This window comes from Anopheles funestus, chromosome 2RL, assembly GCF_943734845.2.
Source record: "Anopheles funestus chromosome 2RL, idAnoFuneDA-416_04, whole genome shotgun sequence".
NCBI classification, from domain to species: domain Eukaryota; kingdom Metazoa; phylum Arthropoda; class Insecta; order Diptera; family Culicidae; genus Anopheles; species Anopheles funestus.
Genome location: NC_064598.1, coordinates 66,863,663 through 66,891,055, shown reverse-complemented (window position 1 = coordinate 66,891,055; position 27,393 = coordinate 66,863,663). Strand labels below are relative to the sequence as shown.

The 27,393-nt window shown below is 40.2% G+C and overlaps 2 protein-coding genes across 10 annotated transcripts in view; both read left to right on the top strand.

Annotated features, from left to right (window-relative positions):
- LOC125762283 (dual 3',5'-cyclic-AMP and -GMP phosphodiesterase 11) overlaps positions 1 to 8,615 on the top strand; it is a 43,531-nt gene extending 34,916 nt beyond the window's left edge. For 2 of the 4 annotated variants that reach the window (XM_049424192.1, XM_049424189.1), the window contains 10 exons: positions 1,989 to 2,144; positions 4,140 to 4,340; positions 4,411 to 4,572; positions 4,651 to 4,809; positions 4,880 to 5,056; positions 5,115 to 5,479; positions 5,565 to 5,753; positions 5,840 to 6,062; positions 6,141 to 6,224; positions 6,297 to 8,615. In XM_049424192.1, the coding sequence (XP_049280149.1) occupies positions 1,989 to 2,144; positions 4,140 to 4,340; positions 4,411 to 4,572; positions 4,651 to 4,809; positions 4,880 to 5,056; positions 5,115 to 5,479; positions 5,565 to 5,753; positions 5,840 to 6,062; positions 6,141 to 6,224; positions 6,297 to 6,845 (2,265 nt within the window). In that variant the 3' untranslated portion in view covers positions 6,846 to 8,615. The remainder of the gene's footprint in view (positions 1 to 1,988; positions 2,145 to 4,139; positions 4,341 to 4,410; positions 4,573 to 4,650; positions 4,810 to 4,879; positions 5,057 to 5,114; positions 5,480 to 5,564; positions 5,754 to 5,839; positions 6,063 to 6,140; positions 6,225 to 6,296) is intronic. The other 2 variants (XM_049424190.1, XM_049424193.1) reach the window with 2 other exon arrangements.
- Positions 8,616 to 9,245: 630 nt separating this feature from the next.
- The window catches only part of LOC125762288 (probable G-protein coupled receptor CG31760), a 53,851-nt gene continuing 35,703 nt past the window's right edge, over positions 9,246 to 27,393 (top strand). Inside the window, exons 1-3 of one of the 6 annotated variants that reach the window (XM_049424200.1) lie at positions 9,251 to 9,621; positions 9,914 to 10,539; positions 24,467 to 25,291. The gene's annotated coding sequence lies outside the window, so the exon portion shown is untranslated. Of the gene's footprint in view, positions 10,540 to 24,466; positions 25,292 to 27,393 lie in introns of all 6 variants that reach the window. The other 5 variants (XM_049424201.1, XM_049424199.1, XM_049424204.1 and 2 more) reach the window with 5 other exon arrangements.

Here is a 27,393-nt window from a genome sequence, read left to right as displayed (position 1 = left end):
TTGTATACTTGGGGTTGGTATGTCTGAATGATTTGTTCTATTTTTGGTCATATATCTTGTGGAGTCATAACTTCCTTACTAGAAGTCACTAGTTTAAACACAACATCAGCACCAGTAAGCCCTTCCCAAGGGTCAAATATAAACACATAAAGCTTCCAAAGTCTGTTTACTTCAACCTTTCTGTTTTGCGAAACCATGATTCATGGTTGGAATTCAAATAAATACAAACCTCCCATTGAGCCCTTTATCTTCTGCTACACACATTCATAAAGTGATAGAATGTCTGGGTCGTGGTTTGGTGTGTGCATTCGGGTGTAGAGGTTGAGCTGGAGTGATAATGAAACTTGAACCATATAAAGCACATTAGCTTCATCATTTGCTGTTGCGCGCTCAACTCGATCACAAACCAGTATTGAATGTATTAAAATGTTACTATAGCAAAACTATAGCATTCAAAACTAGTTTTGGATTAAAATCTTTTAATCTTATTATAGCGTATTAACCATAAGTAAACTTCTGGTTTTTTTTCCCTCTACTCCACCGATTCCCTTGTAATATGCACGAGAAAGCATATCAAACATCGAACCAGTGTTGTAAAACCAGTCAACTTTCCCATTAGTTGACTAACATGGTGCTGCTTCGGTTTCGTTCTGTTCCGTGTACTTTCGATGTGCTCATTCTTCTTCGGAAAAATCCCAGAATGCTAAAGCCTAATGGTGATGCACGTTCGTACTTTACGGTTCGTTGTTCAGTTTTGTAATCTCCACTTCTTCTCATAATCCTTGAAGCTCACTGCTTAAAGTCAGGTACCTCTTACAGTGGTGCTGTTCCGTACTGCTGTGTACCACAAGATAGCAGCCCACCCTTAACACGCTGCCACTTTGCACCGAATGGTGGATGCATATTTTATTAAAAAGCTAGTTCATTTGCTGCACAAAGTGAAATGCACAATGTAATACTACCTGCGGTGTGGTGTTTTGTTTCGTTAAATTCATCACTTTAGATGTAATTAATCATTTATTAGCGATCCTCAGCTGCGTTGTTGTTGCGATGGTATTATGTTTCAGTTTTTTGTTTTTTTTTTTGCTGTAAAGCTAGTAAGACGAACCGTAATTGTATGCAAATATTTGGTCCGCGATTGTGGATAATTTGTGCTTTGGTATATTTGCGTGGAATCGTAAATGAGGCACCTGTTTTCATTCCTATTGTTGACGGCACCAATGATAGTGTTTTATGCTGGAGTATTTCAACCAAAACTAACATCGCCAAGCACCGGCACATGGATTTGCAATATTGGGCTAGTGATTTTCGGCATCGCTGCATACGAATATGCAAATGAGTGCATTCGGTGTGATTGGGAAAATTTCAGTCGAAATGAAATAATAATCTTTATTTGGATTACCACTGAAGTGCAAATAGTGGACAATTTTAATGAGATCTGTGGCCGTTTCGTGTGGGTTGTTTGACTAAGGAAAATGTTTTTGATTTATGTGTTTTGTTCGTTTTGTTTTTATTTAAAAGACTAATGATCTTCTCAATAACTTAATTTGCTTTAGCAGATTGGTGCACACTACAACCAACATTTTATTTTTAATTTGTTATATTTTTGTTTCTGTTTGATTAAGCGCAACGAAGTTTATAGAAATGAATACCTACACCAAAATAAATTTATAACATATTATCAATGTTTCCATTCGCGAAAGAGAAAATATTTCCCTTCAACACTGACAATTTTATGTTTCTATGATTTCTATAATTCTATAATTTCTTCACAATAACAAATTGTACAACCATATGCTTTCCATAACCATTACCCACAGTTCCCTTTTCCGTCCACCTTCCATCTACGGATATGTGTTGTAAAAATTCATGAGAATGTAATTGTAAATACCTACGAGCGTGCACACCTTTTCCCCACGGTATCCACCCTTAACCGCCATTCACTCATCAGTTTTTCATTTTCGCTCTGTTCCCCTGTTTTTTTTTAGGATGAACGTTTCAACCGGGAAATCGATGTACAAACTGGCTACCGTACAAAGGCGCTACTCTGCATGCCAATCAAGGATGCGTCCGGAGACGTGGTTGGAGTCGCGCAAGTGATAAACAAACAGGGTGATCAGTGCTTTAGCACCGCGGATGAGAAGGTAAGCATTAGCGGCCAATAGTAGCGTCCTCTTTTCCGCTGCCATTCCATACTTGATTAATAGTGGATCTGTCTGCTTTTCACTACACTGACGGCTGGTCGTGATTTCCAAAAATTCCTTTGGGAAGCTTTTAATTATGTGCGCTATCCATCAGACCGATCGATCGGTACGGTGACGTGCCTGAACTTTGATAATCAATTAAAATTAAATAACGAGCACATGAGCAAAATAATGAAATGTTCCTTCACCGCAGAATGCACTTCTCTGTGCAGTACATGAGTGCATAGCACATGTGGTGCGAGGTTTTCACTGCTGTTTTTTGTGTAAAATATATGTTTTCTCCCTAGTAATTGTTTTATATCGAAAAACCAGGATGTAGGATGATTGACGGCACACTTTTATTTGGAAGTGGAAATTTGGCTTGAAATTTCATAAATTTATACACCTTTGGGCTGTTTAAATTTTGATGTTTCATTTCATTTGTACTTATCCCACAAAAGTGTTATAATAAACTATGGAATATGCTAAATTAATTAAATCAAGACTTAAGACTTAAATAAATCAAGGCTTAAAAATAACGATTTTTTTCTCATCTTATATATTTTTTTATTTATTTGCTCCTTATTAAAACGAATTAATAAAATCAAACACCTTAATACAATGGTTATCGTAACAATAAGTAATATCGATTTCCTTTTCACATTTCAAACTTTGTAGTAGATGCGTACATTGTGTGTCCAGCGTGGAAAATAAAATTTGTTTTACCAAGATCCTGCTGATATTACCATTCGGACAACCTAAAGAACCCTTCAGAACCTTCCTATTAGGTAGTATACGAACGACGGACGATATTACCGTAAACTTTACGATTAGCCATTTGCAAGCGAAAAGGTTTACAAAAATGAAAATAAAAAAAAACAGAAACAAGTTCCACGCGACATTGGATCGAATATTGGGGTATAAATAATTTTATGATGCGCCCCGCCGGTTAAACGCACCCAGCGGAATAGCATAGCGCAAATGCATCGAAAAGCAGCGACACGCATTGATGCGGCGAAGAAAATGTTCCGCATTTTCTGTTGTGTTTCTCGTTGTCGTCCGTCCAGTTGTGCAAAACAACTATAAATATAAAACCTCACACCATGTTAAAATGTGTGCAATTCGATTACGAATTTTTCCCAAAGGGAAAACACACCCCGTTTTCCCCCGTTTGCCGGATGTAGTCACTTTCGGGTTCATGATTTTTGTGTGCAAAAATTGAAAAGCGCACACTGCACACACACTGCTCGGGGATGCCGGTTTGGTGTGTGAAAAATCATGAAATATTAAAATCATATCCTCGCGAAACGGGGAATTGCGTTTCACACGCGCGTTTCGGACATGTGCTCTCGTTCTCTGCTGTCATCAAAATGTCCCTTCGAAGGGACGCAAATGTCGTGGAATTGCAAACACACACACACACGCAGGACGAGATCAAATATAAAAGCACATGAATTGGCAAATTTTCACCCCGGTACAGCAGCATTCGAGCGGAACGGTATGTGAACCGAAACCGAGATGAGATTAATGATGGGTTCAGAAAAGAGCTTTCGGAAGGATGTTCCATGATTCGGTGCTGAGAAGAAAAAGGGTTTTGGTTGCCGCGGCGGGGTTACGTTACGGTCACGTGGTGAGTGCAATTTATTTATCCGCGTTTTGTGTATTTCCCTGCTGCTACTTCATGGAAGCAAAACCCATTAACCGGATACTTCACTGCATCTCAAAGTGAATATCGTGTGCAAATTGTTTGAATTGGGTGTTAAAATCATGTTCGTGTTTTTTTTTTCGACACAACCGACCGAACACCGCTCACTTTATTATCCTTTCGTCGGCTTTTATAACCCTTTCGGGGAGGGGCTAACAAATAAAAGGGCCACCACCAGGGAGTCATTTTAATTCGAGCCTTGTGCCATTCTTTACAATTTATGGTTTTACACTCCCGTGTTATACTTCCAGATATTCTCGTCCTACCTGCAGTTCTGTGGTATCGGGCTTCGGAATGCACAGCTATACGAAAAGTCACAGCTCGAGGTGAAGCGCAACCAGGTGCTGCTCGATCTCGCAAGAATGATCTTCGAGGAACAGAGCACCATCGAGCATATGGTCTTTCGCATTCTGACCCACATGCAGAGCTTAATACAATGCCAAAGAGTGCAGGTAAGTAGCACATATCCGGTTACAAGTGACACATTGCACTAAGGCAATAATTGCCCTTATCCCTCCGCAGATCCTACTGGTGCACGAAGCGTCAAAGGGTAGCTTTTCGCGAGTGTTCGACTTCGAAGCCAACGATCTCAGCGGTGATGACGGTGATGCTCGCACGAGCCCGTTCGAGTCCCGCTTTCCGATCAACGTCGGAATAACTGGCTACGTGGCAACAACTGGCGAGGTGCGTATCGTTTTGTCTGTTGCTTGTACGATTGCTTATCGACTAAACCGGCTTCATCATTTCCCTTCTTCCCACCAGACTGTAAATATCTGCAATGCGTACGAGAACGATAGGTTCGATCCGAGTGTCGACGAAGGGCTCAACTTCCGTCACAAAACGATTCTCTGCATGGCGATCAAGAATTCATTAAGTCAAATTATAGGCGTAATACAGTTGATCAACAAGTTTGATGATCTTGTAAGAAGAGATACCGATTGTGATTTTTGAGAGCATTTGTTTGACGATCAGAATTATTTTTTCCTTGCAGACTTTTACCAAAAATGATGAAAACTTTGTCGAAGCGTTTGCAATCTTCTGCGGAATGGGCATTCACAATACGCACATGTACGAGAAGGCAATCATTGCAATGGCAAAGCAAAGTGTCACACTGGAAGTGCTGAGCTACCATGCCTCAGCTACCATCGATGATGCGTACCGGTTACGGGTAAGCTACATCGTCCTTCACATAGCGCTTTTCCCTAACGAATGTTCTTTACCCACAGCAACTAAAAGTGCCATCGTCGGCGTTCTTTAAGCTGCACGACTTCAAATTCGACGATTTGACACTGGACGACGACCACACGCTGAAGGCGTGCATCCGAATGTTCCTGGATCTGGATCTGGTCGAACGGTTTCACATCGAGTACGAGGTGCTGTGCCGGTGGTTGCTGAGCGTAAAGAAGAACTATCGTAACGTGACGTACCACAACTGGCGGCACGCGTTTAACGTGACGCAGATGATGTTCGCAATCCTAACGTCGACACAGTGGTGGAAAATCTTTGGCGAGATTGAGTGCCTTGCGCTGATCATAGCCTGCCTGTGCCACGATCTGGATCACCGTGGGACCAACAATTCGTTCCAGATCAAGTACGTATGCTCATGCGGTGTGTGTGTGTGTGTGTGCTATGATGGCCGCAATGTTAAAGGATCGTTCTGCATTGCTTATCAATAGAGCCTCGTCACCGCTGGCTCAGCTCTACTCGACGTCCACGATGGAACACCACCACTTCGATCAGTGTCTGATGATCATTAACAGTCCTGGCAACCAAATACTGTCCAACATGTCATCGGAAGACTACAGCCGTGTGATACGCGTACTGGAAGATGCCATCCTCTCCACCGATCTAGCCGTTTACTTCAGGTAGTTATTGAATTCGACCGGAAGTGCTAAGATATAACTAAGGAAATCACGCGCTAATGTAAGACCATTTTTTTGCTGGCCAACAGGAAACGTGGAGACTTTTTGAATTTAGTCGAACCGACCATTGAAATGAGTTCCTGGCAATCGGAAGAACCACGATCATTGCTACGTGCGATGAGCATGACCGTTTGCGATTTGTCCGCCATCACGAAACCGTGGGAGATAGAGAAGCGTGTTGCCGATCTGGTCAGCTCGGAGTTCTTCGAGCAGGGTGATATGGAGCGGCAAGAGTTAAACATCACACCAATTGTAAGCGGAAGCATGCTGGGCAGACTGTTTCATTATCGTCATGAATTTTGTTTTACATTGTGCTACACTTTTTCGCAGGATATAATGAATCGAGAGAAGGAAGATCAATTGCCAATGATGCAAGTTGGCTTTATAGACTCCATCTGTATACCTATATACGAGGTACGATGTAGTTGGCAACTAATGTAAAATGGTTATACAATACTCATTGCTTTCTTTATTGTTTGGCTGCAGGCTTTTGCAACTTTATCCGACAAGCTGACCCCATTGATCGATGGTGTACTGGAGAACAAGCAGCACTGGATCGAGATGGCGCAAAGTGCGAAGGATGCCTACGCAAATAATAACAATACGAGCGAAAACAATAACAACAACAAGCACCATTGTACGGACCACACAGAGGACAACAGCGAGAGCGAATGTGTACGCAGCCCGCCGGGATCACCAGCAAGTAATGGAACCATGCGTAAGCTTTCCCTTGAACCCGATTGTACTGATAGTGGTCACCACCACAGTATAGGTAGCCAAGAGTCCACCACTAATAGTTGTAACATAAAGGAGAAGATCGTCGGCCGGTTAGGCGTTGATCTCGCCTCATCGCCCCCGTACGCAGACAAACCATCGTTTCTGGTGGTCGGTCAGAAGGGCAACGGTTGGGTGAACGGTGACAGGGTGCGGCTCATACGCCTGTCTTCATCCGATGGCAAAACGAGTGAACTACTGCTGGACGAGCAGCTTCAACGGCATCCAACGGTGGACGAGGTGGACACACTGCTGGACTAGACGATGGAATAAAACCCGGGACTATCTAATGTCCTACCACTGCTCCACCAAGACCAAACGGTTGATAAATGTGATTCGTCCTTCTGGTTCTCCACTGAACCGAGAAAAAAAATTCTGTAAATTAGCCCAATCCTGTCCAGCATATCCCGCGCAGCCTTGCTTTCTCATTAAGTTTAAACCACGTTTTACTCTATGACCTCTGCAATTGTATGTTAGCGGTATGTTTTGCTATTATTCTATACCTAACCGCAATGTCTCACCTAATCGGAAAGCTTATCTTCAAGCACCAATTCTATTTGTGTAATCATTTCAAGTATACATTTGAGCATGTGTTACACACGTGTAGGTTTGGTTTGGAAGCCGTACGCACACATTATTATACTATTATGTATTATATGTTGAGTGTAAATATTTTAGGTAATTGTTTGTTTATTGTTACACTGCAGTACGACACTCTGTACTAGCTAAACGGGACCCATCCTCCTACCCAGTCTCCCTAACTTCCGGGTTCATGCTATAATGCACAACTATTTGTAATATTCAGATTAATTGTTACGATTACAACCAGCCAACAACCAATTTCTTACAGTAGGAGAACTATTTTTAAACCGTACATTTAGAAGAAAATGAAACAAAAAAAAAGAGAAACCATAACTACAGCACTAGTCAGCAGAATAATTATTTAATGTTAACATTTGAGAGCTCGGTGTATAGAAGGTGTACTTCCTTTAACAAACACAAACAAGAGTCGTGTGTGCGTGTGCGTGTATGTGTTTAAAGTCGTAAAAGAAGTAAGTTTGAACGATACGCAACACTATCTATGGCACGTAATGAAAGCGTAAGCCAAAAAACCAAAAGTCAATGATCTTGAAAGAAGACAGAACAACAACAAAAAGAAACCATTGTGCACCGATGTTCTATTAGTAAGGAATAATCCGGAAGAGGAGTATTACTTGTTCTATGGACCATTATAATTATGTACTTGTATGAGAACAAAACATCTGTTGTAGTTGTTCGGCGTATTTGAATCAACCGTGTAACGTTCACTTTCCACTTTGTACCCAAAACTAGGCAAAAGCGTTGGCGTTTTGATAGCGTGATAACAATTGGAAGCAAGTGTGTTTGTTTGTGTGAATATGACAGCACCGTAGAGTTTGTAAAATTGATGATTAAGCCAACACTTTCCTGGTGGAAAGTGTTAGTTGTGAAAGATGTGAAAGTAACGTGGAACAGTTTTGTTTTTTTGTAAACAATTCAAGGAGCACAACCAATCAACCAACCATTTTATAGCAAAATGGTAGTAATTTATTGTTAACAATACAAAATCCTTTTACAATCCCGATAGTAGTAAGAAGAACATAGGAGACAAGTGAATCGTCCTTAAACGTGATGTTGGTCGTATAGCGTTTCTTCAATGTGTCATCAATCGATGTGTGGACCCTTCCTTATATGAGTCGATGTTGGTGTTGTGTATATTTGTGCGTGTGTCGTTAAAATTGCAGATTTTTTTTCTCTAAATTGATTCAGAAAAAGGGAAGAAAATATCTTCCTTTCGATTAACGTTTCCCATTGCTTTGAGCTCATTGATTTGTTGAAATTGTTAATTTCTTGTTTATACAAATAAATTCTAATTTACTCAAATATTCAAAACCATCATACGCACACAATTATACAGACACTTAACCATTGAAACATAACGATGCGATAGCAAGCAAGCAACCATTATCTATAGCAGAAATGGCTTATAATAAAGTGTACTATTTTTCTGAACATGGCGCACAAACTGGTTGGACAAAAATAATGGCACATATCCGAAAGTTTTGTCTTCTGCTGATCTGGCTAAACTGTTACCTTTTTGAACGTGCAATCAACTGACAATGCGCGTTGAGGAAAGCATGATAATTTCTCTTTATTTGAATCACTAGCGTCATCTAATGGGAAAAGCGTTGCAACAGCACATTGGAAAATGGAACGAAAGTTTTCAACATGCTTCACCGCACTGGAGAGATTGTAGGCTGTGCGCAGGATCCAACACACACGCGTTCACTAGCATCAGGTTATTAACTTGTTGATCGAGTTGAGGTGAAACTCAACACAAGAGCAGAACAGATCTGCCTGTTCCATTTTGCGTGCGGCGGAATTGGGCGGGGGACAGATTGTTTCGGAGACAGTTCGGCCATCGTTCCGAAGCAACGTGTCTCTCTCGCGTTCTAGAAAGCACACACAGTGCTGTGGTGACACCCACCACCCCCCATGGGTCGGGTTGGTGTCAAAACCCACGCATTACGGTGTCCTCATTCTCTCCCATGGGGCGGGGGTGGTTGCACTAAGGGAAGCTTGCGTATCCTTCGAAAGCCGCATGTTTAGGGAATTGCGCCTTTGAAAACTTTTGTTCGCTCGGTAGCACCGGACACTCTCTTGCGTGCACGCCGGGCACAATAAGTGTTAGCATTTTTGTCTCGTTCAAAGCTTCATCCCGAACCGGATGTCCTTGTGTGTGAGGCTCGATGGGTGCTCTCGGGCTCTCGCATCAGTACGCGCTCCAGCGATTGCATACACTCTCGCGCCGTTATCTCCTACGCGTCGTTCGTCGATGATAGGAAAATCCTTCGGTGTACGACAAACATCTACTTGGCCTTCGCTTCAGTCGAGTTTTGGTCGTTCCGGGCGTCGGAAAGGCGGACCTCCGGTGCTCGTCTGCATCGTTCCGGCAACATCCGTCGTTGCTCGCACAGCACACACCACCCAGCGCGTGTGTCAGTGTGGTGTTTCTTGAGTGAGTTTTCCTGATTTTTTTCCTTCCTATTAACACGGTGTGGTTGCTTCATTCATTCGCCCCAAAACGATGTAGCGATGACCCACACCCAGATTTGCCCCAGAACAAGAAGCAACGTGCAAGGGCGTCCCTTATTTTTTTAGGTGTATCCTTCCCAACGTAAAGCTTCTACTGACCTCGTGATTTAGTGTGTGCTTTTGTACTTGTGTGTATGTACCTACCTTCCCCCTTCAAAACTCCTATCTCCACATTACCTTACTTTTCCCAATAAACGTTCGAAGTTTTCCACAAGTGAAGGAAAAGTTGCTTTAAAATTTCGCGCTGCATCATCAATATTTTCAACCCCATTCGAGGGTTCAGCTAAGTGATAGTGCATGTGGTTACGATTGTGTCCGTGTCTGTTGCGTCTGAGCCTGTGCCTCGGACTGTGACCAAGGCCAGTGAAACAGTTCCGTAGCAGTTTTGCTTGCAGGGCAAATCGTGCGTTGTGTAATATGAACGTATATATCCATTTCGATTACTCTAAAGCTGATTCGCTTTCCCTATTTCTAAGGTGCTCCGGCCACAGCACATGCATGTGAGGGTGATTGTGCCAAGTGCGATTGCATGTGCGTGGGTGTGCGATAGAGAGGTGCTTACGCGTGTGTACGTGATTGGTCTTGCCCTGTAAGGCAACTGTAAACCGTGACAGGATTGTACGCCACCATCCTTCCCTTACATCGATCGTGCCCCCGATTGAAGCGGCTTTGAAGGAAAAGTTCACAAAACAAGCAGACAGGTGATTTCGAAGCTGGACGGGAAGATTATCCTCTGGGACACGGGGGGCCGGGGGAAGCTTCGATGTTGATGAACTGTACGAGCATTCCGACGCTCTGCCAAAGCCGTCCCGGACACATGCCGTGCACCGTTCAAGCAAAGGTAAGCTGCGAGACAAATTAATTTATGCCTAAAGCCCCTGCTCTCGCACAGCCAGCAACGAAAGGTTGGGATAAGTTAAAGGATTTTCTGGTCATGATTTAATGAATAGAAACGGAGGGTTCTATTGTTGAGACACTTCTTGGAAAATATAAGCAAGCGAGTTCAACCCGGAGGGGCACCGTCAATATTGAATGTTTCGTTCATTTTAGAAACAAGTCTCGAAATGTAAAATGTTAATCCTTTTTGAAGGACTATTCATATACTTATTATATTTTAATTAACCTTCTGTACTTTGCCCTTCATTTATCTTGATCTCCATGGTTTTCAATAACTCTAGACTATGCGTGATAGTCTCGCCTATACCGTGACGTCAATATTTAGCCCACACAAAACTAACTTTTAACCAATTGTTGCACATAACGTACAATTGGCAATTCTTATTATTAACTCACTGATTGATTTAAAGAAGATCAAACAGAAAAGTTAAATATAGTGTTTAAAGAATAAGGATATTTTTTATTCTAAATAAGAACCTTCTCCATATTTAGAATGCATTTTATTTATCTATTTTTATTTCTTTTAATCGCTTCAATGCGCTTACGGGTATGTGATTTCTATTATATCATATATTGTTTTTTTTTATTTGCATAATAATATAATGGAGGGAAAATAAAACCCTCTTTCCTATTAATTTCTTCTACCGGGGAGATCATACAGTCATGATGGTGAAATAATAATGATCCGTAGCATCCGTGGGTAATTATATGAAAGATTTTTCCAACTCTTAGCGTCAATTTAATTCCTTTTAGATGATGATTTAGATGATGAATAGTTCCTATCCTCTTTCTTTTTCAATACCAACATTTTCTTTTTCAGTACCAAGAAAAGGAAAAATTGTTTGCCCAGGGTGTGAGGTTGTGAAACTCAACTTTTCACAAATATTTAGCATTGCACAAAACTGCTACTCAAAACTCTTGCCAATATCGAACGCAAACAAAATCACGCCTCAGTCAAACTTCCCCTAAAAACGGGTGAAAGCAAAGAGTGATTAATGAACGCTTATTTTAAACGGCTTTAAGGGAAAAACACTCGCAGACAAACGTTCCCAGCAGGGTCGTCCTACGAGGCTCCCCACACTTGGAAAAGGTACTTTATGGGGAATGGGTGTTTTTCCCCTTGTGTCACTCTTTCCAAAACGTTCTCGAAACGATCCTTTAGGGAAACCAATTTTTCTACGACTTCCTCAGTACCTTTGTACCCTGCTTCGTGTTTGGTTTGGTAACCCTTGTTCCGCTTCCGGCTTCCCTTCAAGGGCAATTGATGGCATGAACTTTCGGATGAAAAGCAGAGAAAAAAGCAAACAAACATTTTACTCATACCATTGAGCACCTCTGTGCGTGCGTGTGTGTGTGTATATGAGAGAAAATTGACAAAAACAACAACAACTGATCGTGTGTGACGATAGGATGTGAGGATGTGTTTCATGTACATGATTGATATCGTTCTGCGGTTGAACGAACGGCAAGATAATGGAAAAAAAAGGAAATAAAAATCTCGAAATATGAATTTTTACACAAAAATTTTCCACTCACCAAAAAGTGTGCTTCACTTCCATGAAGCGGAAGAAAGTTTTATCATTAGCTAGATAAATTAAAAACTCCCTCCAAAAAAACAGAGTACAGCCACAAAACTTTCCTTCCGGGTATAATAATAATAATCATCATCATTTTTCAACATCTGCTAAATCTTCCAACCAAGCCTCCATAAAACATTTATATATTCCCATTAGCGCTACATTTGCTCGCGAGGAATATACTGTTTTCGTGGAAAACATAAATCTTGAACACAACAACACAATGCGAAAGTGACCATCCGCTAATTCATCCATACGCGCACCCGTACACCTAGGTGATGGTGACCGTTTTTTTTTTTTTGCGTTAGCTCCATCAGTATGTATCACTTTTTTTATTTAGTATAGTAATTTGATTAGCGAAATCGACACACTGTTTTTTCTTATTTCTGCGGCCTAACTGGTCGTGAGCAAAGCTGTGATCTGTTGCTCTTCTTTTAATCTCTTTCCAACCGCAGGGCCATTTCAGTTTGTTAGTCTTTCTGGATGAGGTTCGTGTCGATGTTTTTTTTTCCTCCCTCTCTCTTCGTTTTGGCCATTTTGTACGTTAACTCATGAAGCTTAATTATCCTTCCCAGGAACTGACGTTAAGAGCAGCAGCATGCAACAGGCTTTTTCGCCAGGTAATTCATTGTATGTGTTACCCGGGCAGCCATCAGATACGAATGGAAAAAAGGGAAGCATTTTTTTCGTACAATTAAATATTGAAGTTTTTAACTGGCTATGCTTTAACAGCTTTAATGCTTTGATAGAAAATAGGAAAACAGAATTAAAAACAGTAGTACAGTTAAAAATATTGTTCAATTAAAAGAGTATTTAAGGGTGAAGTAACAGGCGCGTTTGATACGTCTATATCTGTGCATTCGTGGCAACAGGTTGTGTCATGCTCAGCAACATCTGGCTGATCGTGGATAGCCTAGCATTATTGTCTGGTTGGTTGCTTTTCCAGCCCAGCCCAGCAGCTAGGCAATTTCTGTGTCCGACATGTTTGGAGCGTTGCCAACCGACGAGACGAGCCAGCCGTTTGAGGAACCGACAGCATCTTGTGCAGTATTTCCGTACTGCAATCGGAACGTGAGGGGACAGCATCCAGCATCATTTGTTGCTTCGTACAGTAATTAACAGCATTCATTTTATGGCACGTGCGCTTACAATGATTTGTGCAGATTAAACCATTCAATAGCTTCGGAAGTAATATTGGGTAGGTTGGTTTCTTAAAATCATTCTCATCCTTTTTTATGGTTGTATTATAGCAATCTTTACTCTAGATGTGTTTAATCATGGTTTATAACTTGTTTGTGTTAAACGGCGCCACAAAAGTTCCACACGACAGGATTGGGTATCAAATCCTACTCGAATCATGTTCCTCCGTTAGCAAGGACTGACTATCCGGCTATGTGATAAAATAAGTCTAGTAAGCCAGAAATGGCCGGCGTGACCTTAAAGGTCGTTAAGCCAAGAAAGAAGAAGAACTATGGGACAATTCTTCGAAGTCGCAAGCATGATTATTGCGTTACCAACACTATTTAACAAATTTCCTCTTGCATAGAAAGGTTCTGCGGCTAATAATCTCAAGAGCTAACCTCAATGCAATGAAACTTCTTCTCATAACGACCACCATCTCGCATAACGAGCATTTAAGTTCTGGAAACTCTTTCGGATTTCGCTGCTTGATTATGAACTGTCAATGAACTTGTGACGTTGGTCAATATTTAACGGTGGAATTTCCCCTTATTGAGAATGGAAAGCAAAAATATTAATGGCTCCTGCCCCGAAGAATGTATTGAGTATCTAATGTCAAGAAAAAATTCTACAGTAGAAGATAAAACGGTTCTCTAAACAACCAAAAACATGCTGAAGATGTTGAATGCAAGAGCTTGTTGTTTCTTCTTCTGTTAATTAATATAACCTTGAAGTTTTAATGGTTCTTTGAGATAGATAGAAGGTGAATACTATTTCTCATGTTCGGTCAGAAAAAAAAATTAGCAACAATGGTTCATAAGGTGTAAGCCAATCGATATAACAATTTTAATTTTATTTACACGATACTCGTAAAAATTTAATTATAGTACGATTGTTATGGGTTTTTAGCTTGCAGCTCAACCAGTTATACATAATTAAAATGATATAGCATAAATATCTGTAACACATTTACAAATGTAAAAAATATAAATTAGGTACCATTAAGGTTTCCACAGTATTATTTTCATTAATTTCAAGAATCTAAAACAAAACCATTTTTGTTGTAAAGGACAATAACCTTTCACCTTCAAATTTAATTTTGATGTCAAAGACAATAGTTCACCCATGTATTAAAATTGCATGCATCCATGTAAATCATATATAATATAGAACAAACTACATAAATTAAACAGTTTTCGGAAAACTTACATATGGTCAAATAAATCCACCATCACTTTATACCCAGTACATTATAGTCCCACCAACATTAACAAAAAATTACTTTCAATGCCATATTATGTACAATATGTTGCGCCATCTTGTACGCTTGACAGCTTCCGATACAGCCGGTACAGATTAAAACAGAATCAAATTGAAATAAATTAAAATGGATGCGATTGAATGGCGCCCGGAAGAGCCTGTTGTCCCGTTATAAGGTGCGTTTAATTGAAATTACTCCATTAATTACTCAAAAATCGTGCCAACTGCAGGATGTATGTATCGCGAATTTCAGTCGACACCCTATTTGATGGGAAAGCAGTGCCACGAGAAATTGTCAGAGAGATCGACCCAAGTGTACCGAACTTCCTGGTTCGGCTGGTGGCCGGGATAGTGGATGGCTTTGGGCTGTTTGTTACCCGCCACATAATTAAACATGCACGGGAAGCACATCGCATTCACTGTGGCAGTGTGAAATCTGCGATTTGTCACCGTACTTCCTGCGTGTGACTGTCCGTAACGGTACACTAATTCGAAGGTTTTGTACGATATTGTCAAGATGCCGTTGACAAATGGCTTTTATGTTTTGTTACAAGTTTATGCTCACTTCGGACCTGTTTTATATTTTATTCTGCTTTATAGTAGAAATAAAAAGGGAAAGAGCACATTACGAAGCAAAACACAATGCTGGCGTGAAAAACTCGAAAACAATGTGTTAGGATATAAAAGAAAATTTAAAACATCTCAAACTTGATAAAACAATATGATCAACGGAACCAACACTGTTTCACTCATATTATTATGTCCTTTTGAGGTTTCTTTTGATCATTTGTAGGCTGAACGGAATTGGTTTGAGGTTTGTTACTAGTAGCTCGATGAAAAGCGCTTGTTGGATTGCGACGTTGATCCTGCGCAGGACAGGACCGGTAATAAATCCCTTCCCGAGCTAGCACTGACTAACCAGCTACGTGATAAAATAAAATCTACTAAACTAGAAATGAACAACATGACCTAGGCAGGTCATTACGCCGAGAAGAAAAATACAAGTCCAATCCTTCACACGATCACGCGCCTGCCACATCAAACCACTGGGCGCCTCCATCATTATGTGGCAGTGCCGCCTGTCACATCAAATCACTGGGCGCCTCCATCATTATGTACAAAAGCATTTTATTTTGGAAAAAAATAACATTTGTATGTAAAATCACTCACTCATAAATTAGTTTATTTTAGAATGGATCGCATAATCATATAAAGTGAAAAATTATTGCTTTTTTATGTGAAGTTTTAATATTTTTTTTCAACGATTAAATCCTCTACTGCCATGGAAGGAAAGAACTCTTCCTGACTCCCTCTTTCTTCTCGCATTTATTGTTCATTTGCTAGCACAACCAGAATGCCTTCAGTCATAAGGTTTGTGATTCTTACACCTTAAAATGGCCTCTTTTTGGAGTTTAAAAAAAAACATACTTCGTCAGCTTTCAAAACATACGCAGTATATAACAATACGAAATATATAACGGTTCGCTGTAGCTAAAACGCTGGCAAAAGGCCAAGGCTAAATCTAACCGATAGCGGAGGTGTCCGGGTACTGGGATAAGGAAAAAACCTTGGATGAAGAAAAAGTAAATTCTCAACTTTAGCCTATGCTGGCCAGAGTTGAATCTCGAAGGTAAGGCTGGGCGATGGGCAGATTTACTCGCCAACTTTTCGACGACGGTGGTGTGAGTAATTTAACAAAATTTGTCCAATGAAAGTTCAACTCACCAGGATCTGCGAATGTTCGGTACACGGTAGGATCGCATCTCCACCCGCTTCTGCTCCTTCTGGAATAGAATGGTCCCCGATTTTGTCGTGGTAGTCTACGCGTGGGCCCCGAATGACGACAACTTTACCGACATCGATGACAAAGGATCGCGCTTATGTAACGCTTTCGTTGACTTATGCTTTTCGACGTATTTTATTTCACTCTCGAAACGCTCCACACCACGGGGCATTCCACGGTTGATTGAAACATTTTTCCACTTCAGGTTTTTTTTCTTTTTCGTACCCGTTCCTTACCCATGGTAGACGGAGGTTTCTGGTTATGGCCTACACGTGCGGGAGGACACGGATGGTGGGAAAAAGCTATTAAAAAGCTAAAGTGGACGATAAAGACAAAGAGAGGAAGGAAAGGAGAGGGGGAGAGAGAGATGGGGAAGGTACATTGAGAATGAAACCGCCACCCATTACTTGCAACGATGGGTTGCCACCATGGGACGTCATCCCAGTAGTTGTGCGAACATTTTCCACTACGCCTGAAGTTTCCTATTTCCTGTTGCCCGCTTGTGCTAAGGGTGGCTGTGTACGTGGCTATGTGCAGGCTATTGTCTCAATTTACTTGACGGTAACGAGAATGAAAAGAGAGAGAGAGAGAGAGAGAGAACTAACAACAACAAAAAACCGTCCGGAATCCAATCCGTTCGGAATGCCGATACCGATCTCGACGGGTGTTTTCCGCGGAAGGAAAAGTGATGGAAACCGATGAAGAAACAAAACCCAGCCCTTTTGCCAAGATCGGACCAACGCTTGCCGCAACTTCTTTTGTACAGTTCGGAACCGTTCGGCCACCCAACGCCTACTGTATAAACACACTTGCTTAGTTTCACTTTAACAAGTGTCATCTCGGTGTGCGGTGTTCGTCCACTCGATGTTTCTCTCATCCGACGCAATCCCTAACGACGCGGTGATACGGGTTTTCGGGGGGCGATTTACGGTGTCATCAGCGAAAGGCAACGAACGAGTCGGGATCCCTTTTTCTTTTTCCTTGTTAACTCGATATCTGTGGCCGTTTTTTTTTTTTGTTTTTGTTCGTCCAATGGTTGGGACCCTTTTTTTGATTGGGGAATGAAATTAATCTGATGATGGTGACAGAAGAGGGGTTCCCTACGGAACCGTGAGACACTCTTCTAGTGCATCCGATGCTAATGCCAATCGATGCCTTTGCCCTACTTTTCACCGCTGCTAAAGAGAAAAGCGAATAGAAGGAGGTGGCAAAAAGAGGAATAAAACCATCTGCCATCCAGTCTCCTTACCGATGGGAGGCGGGGCCGTGTGAGCCAAGGGATTTAGCCGCTAATCATCAGTTTGCAATCAGTCCTACGAGATTAGCTGGCACATACCGGGCACATACAAAAACGATCGAGCCTGCCGCAGCCTGCAGCAAGGATGTACGCGAGAATGTGTGTTTTATCGCAAATTCCACGCCTAATCAACTGATCAGCTTCGGGATTGAGTATCCATTGGAATTCACTTAGGCGTTTGATTCGTATGGCAATCAATGGGCGTAAGTCAGGGCCGTTTCAGTATATACGTCTCATTAGCGTGCGACTGTTGGCAGCAAGCGATGCACGAACGAATGGGAAAATTATGGCCACACATTTTCCTTGGCACAAGGCGTGTAGAGCTAATTGGGAAAGTTGAACCCGGCTGGTGTGAGTTAATGGTAACGCTAAACGAGATGTGGTAAATGATTTTTGCCTTCGACATAATATCCTCTTTTTTTCTTCTTTTTTATGGGATTGCTTCCAACACCATGAAAATTAGGTTTTGGAAAACCTGTAAATGAAGATATTTGTTGAAAAAAGCTCCAATAGATGACGCTATCAACTCGTACAATGAGATTTTTAACTCTCAAATATGTGACAAGTAATAACATTGCTGTGTGATAATAACATAAATGAATAATTTTGTAATATGCTGATTTATCGGACTTATTTTCGCTTATTATTACGCCACTTTTACTTTATATTGCGAGTAAAGGTTCCTTTATGATGTTGGAGTCATGAAAGTCCCCCTACCGAAGGACTCTCGATGCTCTTGAAATAAGAACGCGAAGTTACGCACCGGAAACCCTGTTGCGCAAACTGACCTGTTTTGACCTGACAACTGACGGTTTTGGTTTATTTTATACTCCTAGTTATGACTGTGTTTTACATAAGTTCTTATGTACCTATTGAAAGTTTCCAATTTCTGAGTTTCTATTCTTTTGCAATCGTTACTGATGCATTTTAATATTTGCAGCTGATTAAACATTGGTAATGATTTTTTGGGTTGTTTACGCTTAGTTTCCACACTTTTATGTTATCTCATTTCTATCTTTATCTATACGAAATCTTTCGCTAGTTTTTGAATACCTTGTCTTATGTTTTTTATCCTTTTGGACATATGCATCCTGTTTGCAGTATGGGTTGTGTTTAATGTCGTTTCTACTCTGTTCCTTACATTTTTTTCTTAGGCTTTTGTCTGCTTCGTAATTAGGTACAATTATTTTTATTATTATTATTAATTTATTTAATTATTATTTATTTATTTATTAATTTATTTATTTCCGCTGCCACGCAGGTTTACAGAAATAGCTTATTAACTAAGACCTAAACCTAACATTTTTACGAGACAGGTAATTGGTACGGCAGCGATGAAAAAAGATGGGAAAAGTTTTTAAGAAGTGACCAGAAAGTAGAGAAACTAAGGTGGAAGTCGAACACATGGCACACGGAATTGAATTGACAGATAGCACACACGAGAGGACTTGATCAGTTTTGAATGTGCTATTTAAGATTTCCAGTATGATAGTTCCAGTATCCAGTTCCAGTTCCAGTATGATAACAAAACACGTTAATTCATCTTTTCATATAACAAAACAAGTTTCGTAAAATAATAAAAATTATATTTATATTTTCCTGTACGTTCACTTCGTAAAAGGATGGATGCTTTTGTTTTTGTTAAGCTGGCTTCACTCTTCACTTTTCACCCTTCAAACTTTGCCAGTTAATTATTAAAGGAAGTAGAATTCAGACCGGTACTCAGAAAATTAATTATATCATTTTTAATTAGTTATTAAGCAGATAAAACGACTTCAAACTATCTGCTACTGTAGTTATACCTCTCAGTATAAGTTGGAAAAGTTCCTGCAAAACTATACCAAATAAAATAAAAACTTTGAATGAAGTGTAGTACTCCTCTTGGATCAAATTGCCTCTTGAATTCATGAAGACTAAAAGTATGCTATTGCCAATTACCAGGATTAACTTCCATAGACACCAGGCATTAGAAAATAGTTTTGACACTTGTTTGCCCGACTTGATCCAATATTTCTAAATTTCTTAAGCCCTGGTCGGAGACAAATGCGATTTAAAGCAGCTGTTCCTGTATGTAATGGGAAATATTCGTAGAAACAGATTTACCCTTAAATCACTTTTAAGTTCAACGACTTGGCATTGATGGTGTACCCACAATACACTGTGGCTTAAACGATAGAGCAGTTCAGTCCATTCTGTTCTAATGAAGCAAATTAATTTTTATTTTAATAACACGACCTTACCATGAAAAGTGCGTCAGTGAGTAAATAGTTTCCATTGAATTTTTAAATTTACACAACAAACCATTTCGTGATAAGGTTCATTTGCCTTCCAAAGAACAAACCATCTCCAACAATCAATGAACAGCTTTCGCTTTTCTGCGAAATTGGTCCATTCGATGTGTGCATTCAACAATATCCCACGCGCTTCAAAATGAATGAATGCCATTAAGGGGAACCTCATTAAAACACTATCAACAGCGATCCAGTGGTTGTATGAAGTCTAGGAGTGAAATGAAAATTTTCCCCAATTTCACATTTACTGCCAGCGTGCTCGACCGAAATGCTTCCTTTCATTAACCTAATTAATCTCTGCCCTGCCATACAATTTATTACCTGCCTGTCTTTCGTTTTTCCGCTTAGAAAGAAACCCCACAGCTTATGAAAACATTACATTGACCGAGAGGTTCGGTAAACAAATGCATCATTTAATTGCGATTTTTCGCGGGTACAAATCGTGACCAGGTGTGCGGCACAGTGAAGTTGAGCGTGGCGAATACTTGCAATTGGTTTGTACTTTAGCAGCAAGTGGAATTTACTCCATCCACGTTCGATTCTGCGAAAGCTTTTCTGCCAGCGCAACAGGACATTTTGCTGTCCCCAAGCCATCATTGGGGAAAAGCGCTTTTTTGGTTGTTGTTTGTCTGCTCAAAATAGAATGTGCCAGACGTGATGAAACGGTAAAACGAAACGGTCACCACAAACATTGGCCTTTTTAAGGGGGTGGTGGTTTGTTAATTCCTTCCAATGGCAAACAAAACACTGATGAAGGTTTAGGTTAAACTCTTGTCCCTCTTTGTTTACTTCATTTGTCACTTTAATGCGTCAGGTTTTTCAGGGAAATAATTTATTATTAATCTCCGCTTGATAAGCTTCATCCCAGTGGAAATCGATTCGGTGTATTTATTAATGTAATTGGAATGTAAAGGAATTATCAGATTTTTTGTTTTTTGTTCTTTTGTTACTTCAATTAGTTCTTTTATTTATTTCCATCAATTGTTTTTAATGTTCCGGTATACGGCAAAGTATAAGGAGGAAATGCCTTGTGAAGATTGTAATTAATTCAACCCTCTGTGGTTGACAATACGACTAAAACCGTAATCATGTAATATAAATAAATAATTGTTTTTGAAGTTCTTATATTTTATTAAAACATCGTTTTTTTGAATATTTTTTAAACTTTGACGATGTTTAAATAGTTTAGAGCTTTAGCGAGTTGTCTAATACTTCAAAAGTTATGATCGAATTGGGCTTTTGCTACCAGAAACTTCTTGTTTTTGTACTAATATAAACAACATTCTTGTGATCTGTCATTTCTAATTTATTTTCCTTCAAAAATAAACTGATTTTATACAATTTTCGCTTGACGGATTCATTAAAAAGTTTGTATTCCGACAGTTTGTATCAATCGAGAGCGCTTTGCACAGATTCAGCTCACTTTGGAAGTCGAAAAATTGTGAAGAATTCCAGATATTCCAGACAGGTATATAGTTACATGATTGGACATTTTGAGTCAACAAAAGTATTGATTAACCTCAACACTGTGAGCTCCCCGTTCGAAAATCTTACCACATCCACAGAGTTGATTAGACCACAAGAGCGGCTTGCGGCTACAAGCCAATCCCTCAGAAATGGGTCGTTACTGACGGGAACAAATCGGACTACGGGGTCCGCCGTACAGAGTTGACTACGCGAAGAATAGTCAACTTGAAGCTCTTGCGCTAGCTTCTTGTCGTCGCTGAACTATCGCACTTCTATTGCGGAAAATGACGATTGCCAATCACTTGAGTCAGGACGACTAGCCTTTTCTTCTGGATTAACCAGAACAAGTATCTAGTCGTGGACTGTCGTAGCTTGGCGATGCGGACCTTAACGACGCGGACTACTCTGCGGGAAGATGGCCTTTCAGATGAACTTGGATCAAGACAACTAGCCTTTTCTTCTGGGTTAACCAGAACAAGTATCTAGCTGTGGACCTTCGTGGGTATCTGCTTAGCCAGAGCCTAAGACGGTATTAAGCTTCGAACTCTTCCGTTTGAGGTTTAGATTGCAAGTCAAGTTTATTGAAAATTTTTCCTTCTTATATATTAACAATTGTATGGTTGTGTTTGTGTTACTACGCATTATGGTGGTGTTAGATCGTGTTGGTCTTTTCCTAATTTCTTCTATTTTCATTCTAAATAAACACATGGCTAGTGGTCTGTTTTGGTGGCCTATGCTAAACCTTTTAGTTTATTGCATCCAAGTAATTGAATTTTGGTACTATTGAAAGCAGCTCATTGTGCTGCACATGCATTCCTTTCCCGCGCTGTTGATCGCACTTGAGTCGGTTATTCTAGTTTTCCATTTTAGACCGCCTTCGCATGACCTACGGGACGCATGATTTAATTTAATCGTAGAACAGACCTTTCCATTGTTCTTTGTTTAATTTGGTCTAACCCAAAACCCTATGTGACATTTTTTTTTAATTAACTTATTCCAACCGCGCATCTACACATTAACCTTATACGCATCATGCTACGTCTAATTGAAAGTGAAATTTTCCTTTTTACGATAAGTCGGGTTTTCTTGGTACGCTATGAATTCTGTCGCGTTCGTAACATGGGTTATGTGGGATTCATCGTGACACCCGGCCCGTGAAGCGGACCCGCAGGGCGATTGGACCCTAACTAAACCACTCTTCGACCTGATCCGAACTTTGCCGATGCGCTGATATGCGTAGTACTCCATGCAAGACCGTATGCACGATCCACCCATCCTGTTGAGGCGGCTTTCAAGGTTTCTTCTGCGTCATCCTTCCTAGTTGTCTTCCAGGTGGGTCTTAGCTCCTGCTGCTGCTCTGTAGAGATGTGCAAAGTGAGTAAGAGTGAGATAATGAGTTGAAACGTTGTATTGAACGAGTTTCGTTCACTCATAACGAGGAGTTTTAGCGACTCTTTGTTCACTTACTCACTCATGAGTGAAAGCATGTAGCCGTGGTAAGTAGAGTTGCAAAAAGTGTAAATAGGTGAGTTGAAACAAAAATGATTTGAAATTAAACGTTTGATACACATGAGTTGAAACGGAATATATGTGTACAATACCCAAACTAGCCAAATGAATATACTTCTCGCTCTGCCTAATTATTAAACCTGTATAAGCGAACAAACGGGCTAGTCTGAAGGACATGAAACGGGATACTTTTAGGATATTTGTTATCCTACTCAGAGGCGGATCATCCACTACGCAAACTAAGCGGCCACGAGGGGCCCGGAGGCTAAAGGGGCCCCGACATTTTTGGCGCTTGTAGAGTTCAATGGTCTCCTCTCGTTGCTGCTTCCGTATGTCTGGTGCTGAACCTCCCCTCGCTATCTTATCGTCGAGGCAGCGGATATTCTCCTCCAGGAGAACGACTAGCGGGATGAGATGATTGAACCCTTCTCGTATCGGAAATAACCGTCTAGATGACTTCCTTTTTGGCTGATAAACTCCCCTAACATTGCGATCAGCCAAACGGAAGTTACCGTCGTGGAATGCAGAGACATTCGTAGTAACTGCAAGTCTCACCCAATATCGCGATCAACCCAAACGAAAGTTATTGTCGTGGAATGCAGCTGCATCCGAGCTATTCCCCAGCAACGAGTTCACCTTCACCGGATGGAGACAGAGATAAGAGTCGTTGGTTAGGACTATAAAAAGAGAGGGTTAGGAACAAACTTTGACTTATTTCTCAGTTGTACTTCATAGACGCTGGTGAATAGGCTTCTTTGGATTTTAATAAGTTGTAATGAAAGTTTTTTTTAACAAGGAAGTGCCGGCCCCGCGTAATTATTTTCTACTTTCCCCAAATTCCACATTCCAGCAATGGCTTTGTTGGTTGAATGGAGAAACTCTGCATTTAGCAGCTGCGGGATAGATAAGTCTCCAGGTGCAGTAAATCATTATTAATGGGATGAATGGAATGGGAAAACACCGATAAAATACAGGGAATAAGTGAAAAAATATATTTAAACAAGGACGTTAACTAAAAAAAGAGAATTTCACATACTATGCCATATCTCTTAATAAATATTGTTTCTTTTTCCATGTTTTTATAGTTTGGTGTAATAATGTTTCAGGGTATAATTTTTGTATTATTTTTTCATATTGTTTACCATTTTTTTAAGTTCAATATGAAGAAACTATTTTGATTTAGCATTTCTTTATTTGTTATAACTTTGTTTTCTTTGATTTTTTGAAAGTTTTTTTTATTTTTCCTTCTTTTTTAGTGAAATATTTGATTTCATATTTTCTCAGTTGGCAGAAATTTTGGCAAAAATTGTCAAAAATACGCCAAAATGGTTAAAAAGTTTAAACATTAAAAAATATTTATTTCATTTTATATTGTTACGAAATTTGTTGTGTTATCAGCACCTGATTCTTACAAAAGGCACAAAGCAATTCCCGCCTTTTATTTCGCCTTAGCACGGGCATAAAAAATGTACAAATAATAACGCAATATTTTTTTGTCCTCTTTTCAGCGAAACCTACCAAATCAGCGTTACCAGCATTGAACAAACAATCCTAACAAAATGTCATAAAGTCCATGAGTGACGCTTAAATCATACCAAAACCCACCGAATTAGTGCTATAAAGAGCCAGTATTTGCCAGCTTGCCAAGCGTCTTACCGCCAAGCATTAGCCTCATTCTTCACCACATTATCTTCTGCACCTTTGCCGACAAAGGCACTTCCGCACTTTAGTACGTGTACGTGTATGTGCCTGTGTGTGTGTGTGTGTCTGAGTTTATTTTGTAACCATACGCGTGAGCTTGTGGCCCCAGCGTAGGTGCGTAGGTGTGCGATTGTATGTGGTTATCTGTGTGTATGTGTGTGATTACTTGTGGTGCAAGGATAAAGTGAAATGCATATTTACCATCCGGTTGCGTCTTGCGTAATGCGAGGTGTAATTGAGCAAACAATTAAATCGCACCACCACTACCACCATCGGCAGGAAGTGACAGTGAGTAACAGAAACTTATACCAACCGTGAAGAGGAAGTATTTTTTTTTTGCCAACAAACCAACAACAACAAGAAAAAAACAAACCAAGGAAAGGTGTGCAATCAAGGAAAGAGGTTTGCGTTTGGCGAGAAAGTGAATCCTTTTAAGGAAACCCTTAACGGGTGGTTCAGCTGTTAAACAGCGCCACCACCAGCCAGGTGGTGAGAGAAAAGAATAAATCAACCTTGATTCACCAGAGTCACCAGAGGACCCCGTTTTCCCCCGCTTGGCTGCTGCTGGCGAAAAGGAACATGCGCCCAAACGGATCGTCACATCAGCTACTAGACATCCCGTGGACATGAGTGTAAGTAGCACACACAGACTTTCGTCACAGCACTACACAGCAGCAGTACTTCCCATGCCGGGGATATACCTTCATTTTCCGGACGGGTGGGCTTGGGCGCTTTCTTCGAATTAAATTGTGTTGCAAAATTATTCATTGACGTACCTTGCTGTTCTTCGTTTTTCTCTCTCGTCACTTTCAATTTTTCCACTCCCAAAAATTGCTTTCGGGAAAAAATGGAAGCTAAATTAATTGGGTTCACCGTACACACACCCGAATAAATGATAAAAAGTTAAAGCAGTCTATCAAACAAACTTTCTACCCGTGCAAATACCCGGCGTTGGCGGGAAACTACTACAGGCAGCATTGTCGTACGCAGCCGTCGGCTTTCAGTTACGTACGCAGCCAGCTGTTTCGCTTGCTTTGATCAAATACCTTCACATCCCGCAACGACACAAAGACACCGCGAAGGTCCTGGCGGAAAACGTTTTCAAATAAATTATGCTCAACGTTTTCATGGTTCTGATGCAGGTAGCAAATTTCAAGCGCAGCCGTTTTCCTCCTTCGCGCGGGTTTCAAACAGCATCAAATCAGCGCGCCCGGTGACTTTGGCGTCTTGTGAAATGGAAAAAAATTGTGTCGTCACATTTGGCGCACCGGAATTGTGCGTCGTAAAAATTTAGATGCTCTCGAGGCAAGGCAGTGAGGAAGGCAGTAAAAGGTACTGCTCGCAAGCATTTGCACTAACTGCTCGGAACGAGAAGCACTTCTTTTCGATCTCTTCCCATGACGTTTAATTTTCCTTTCAAGTGTGCAATTTTTACGACCATTCGTTGTGAATCGTTCCACTTTACAGGGTTTTTATAACTGTTTTGAACCTTTTCGCTACAGTGCTTTTTAAATTCCGCCAGCCATTCAAGGAATGCTTACACTTTTTTTCAAATCATTTGTCCAAATTGCATCGAATAATCGTTTAAAAAAACTGCAACTGCAATTGGGTATTAAAGGAACTTTCAATGACAAAAATTATTTGTTGAATTCATTTTTTGCTTTTAAAATAAATTTTGATGTTAATAATACTACCATAAACAACAAAAAGCGCATTATCGTAAAAATAAAACTATCATAAGCTGAACAAAATATAAATATTAGAAGCTACCGAGAAGCTTAGAAGCTTCATTTCCTGTGATTTGTATATTAACCAACAAAAATCATTTGTTTTTTTTCTATTTTAAATTACTAATACGCAAATTCATCAGATATTTTAATTTTTAGATGCAAACTGTTTGTTTTGGTAGTTTTTTTTGTTATATTTTTACAAATCATTTAACACTAGAACTACCGGACTATTCATTTTGGCTGGAACGCTTCATTTTCGTCACATTATATTTTGGGGTGAAACAATCCTAAGGTAGAATTTTACATGCATGATCTATAGTACGATCTTCAATCAACAAAAAAATATATACTCCAATTCTTCCGAAATTGTTTAAAAATTAACCACGAACGAAAAACGCTTAAACCGCTTGGTAGTTCTAGTGTTAATCATAACAAACCCTGTATTCGTGACCGCTCAGCCATTAAATTATGGTTGATTTGCGCCTAGTCGTTAGTATTCCTTGGTATAAAACCCCGAACAAAGAATGAAAATGATATATACTGGACTTAGCGTGTTTTGGGGACCCAGCATGTAGTCTGAACAAAAAAAAATCACACAGAATGGAAATGGTTCATGTTTCATTCGCCGCTAAACAGAAGAAAAAAAATATAAGAATGACCTTTAAAACTGGATCATTTAACTGTGCACAAACAGCATCTTTAATGTCAAGGCTCACAAGTTTCTTTTGCCTTTCTGAGTAGAGGATTCTTTTCCAACTCGGCTAAATAAAAATCCCATGAAGAAAACGCATGACCAGTCGCGAGAAGGCAGTGACGCAAAATAGGACAATACAATGTACTAAACATTTTTCTTTACGCTGTTTTAATTTCTGGTCTTTGCTTTCCTCTGTTCGAACTACTTCCTCAGATTCTGTTTTGTTTTTTTTATTTTGCTTTTTTTTGTAAGTAGAATTTCTCAACGTTCATGGTCATCTGGGAAGCATTAATTTGTGGCCGGTGTTGCG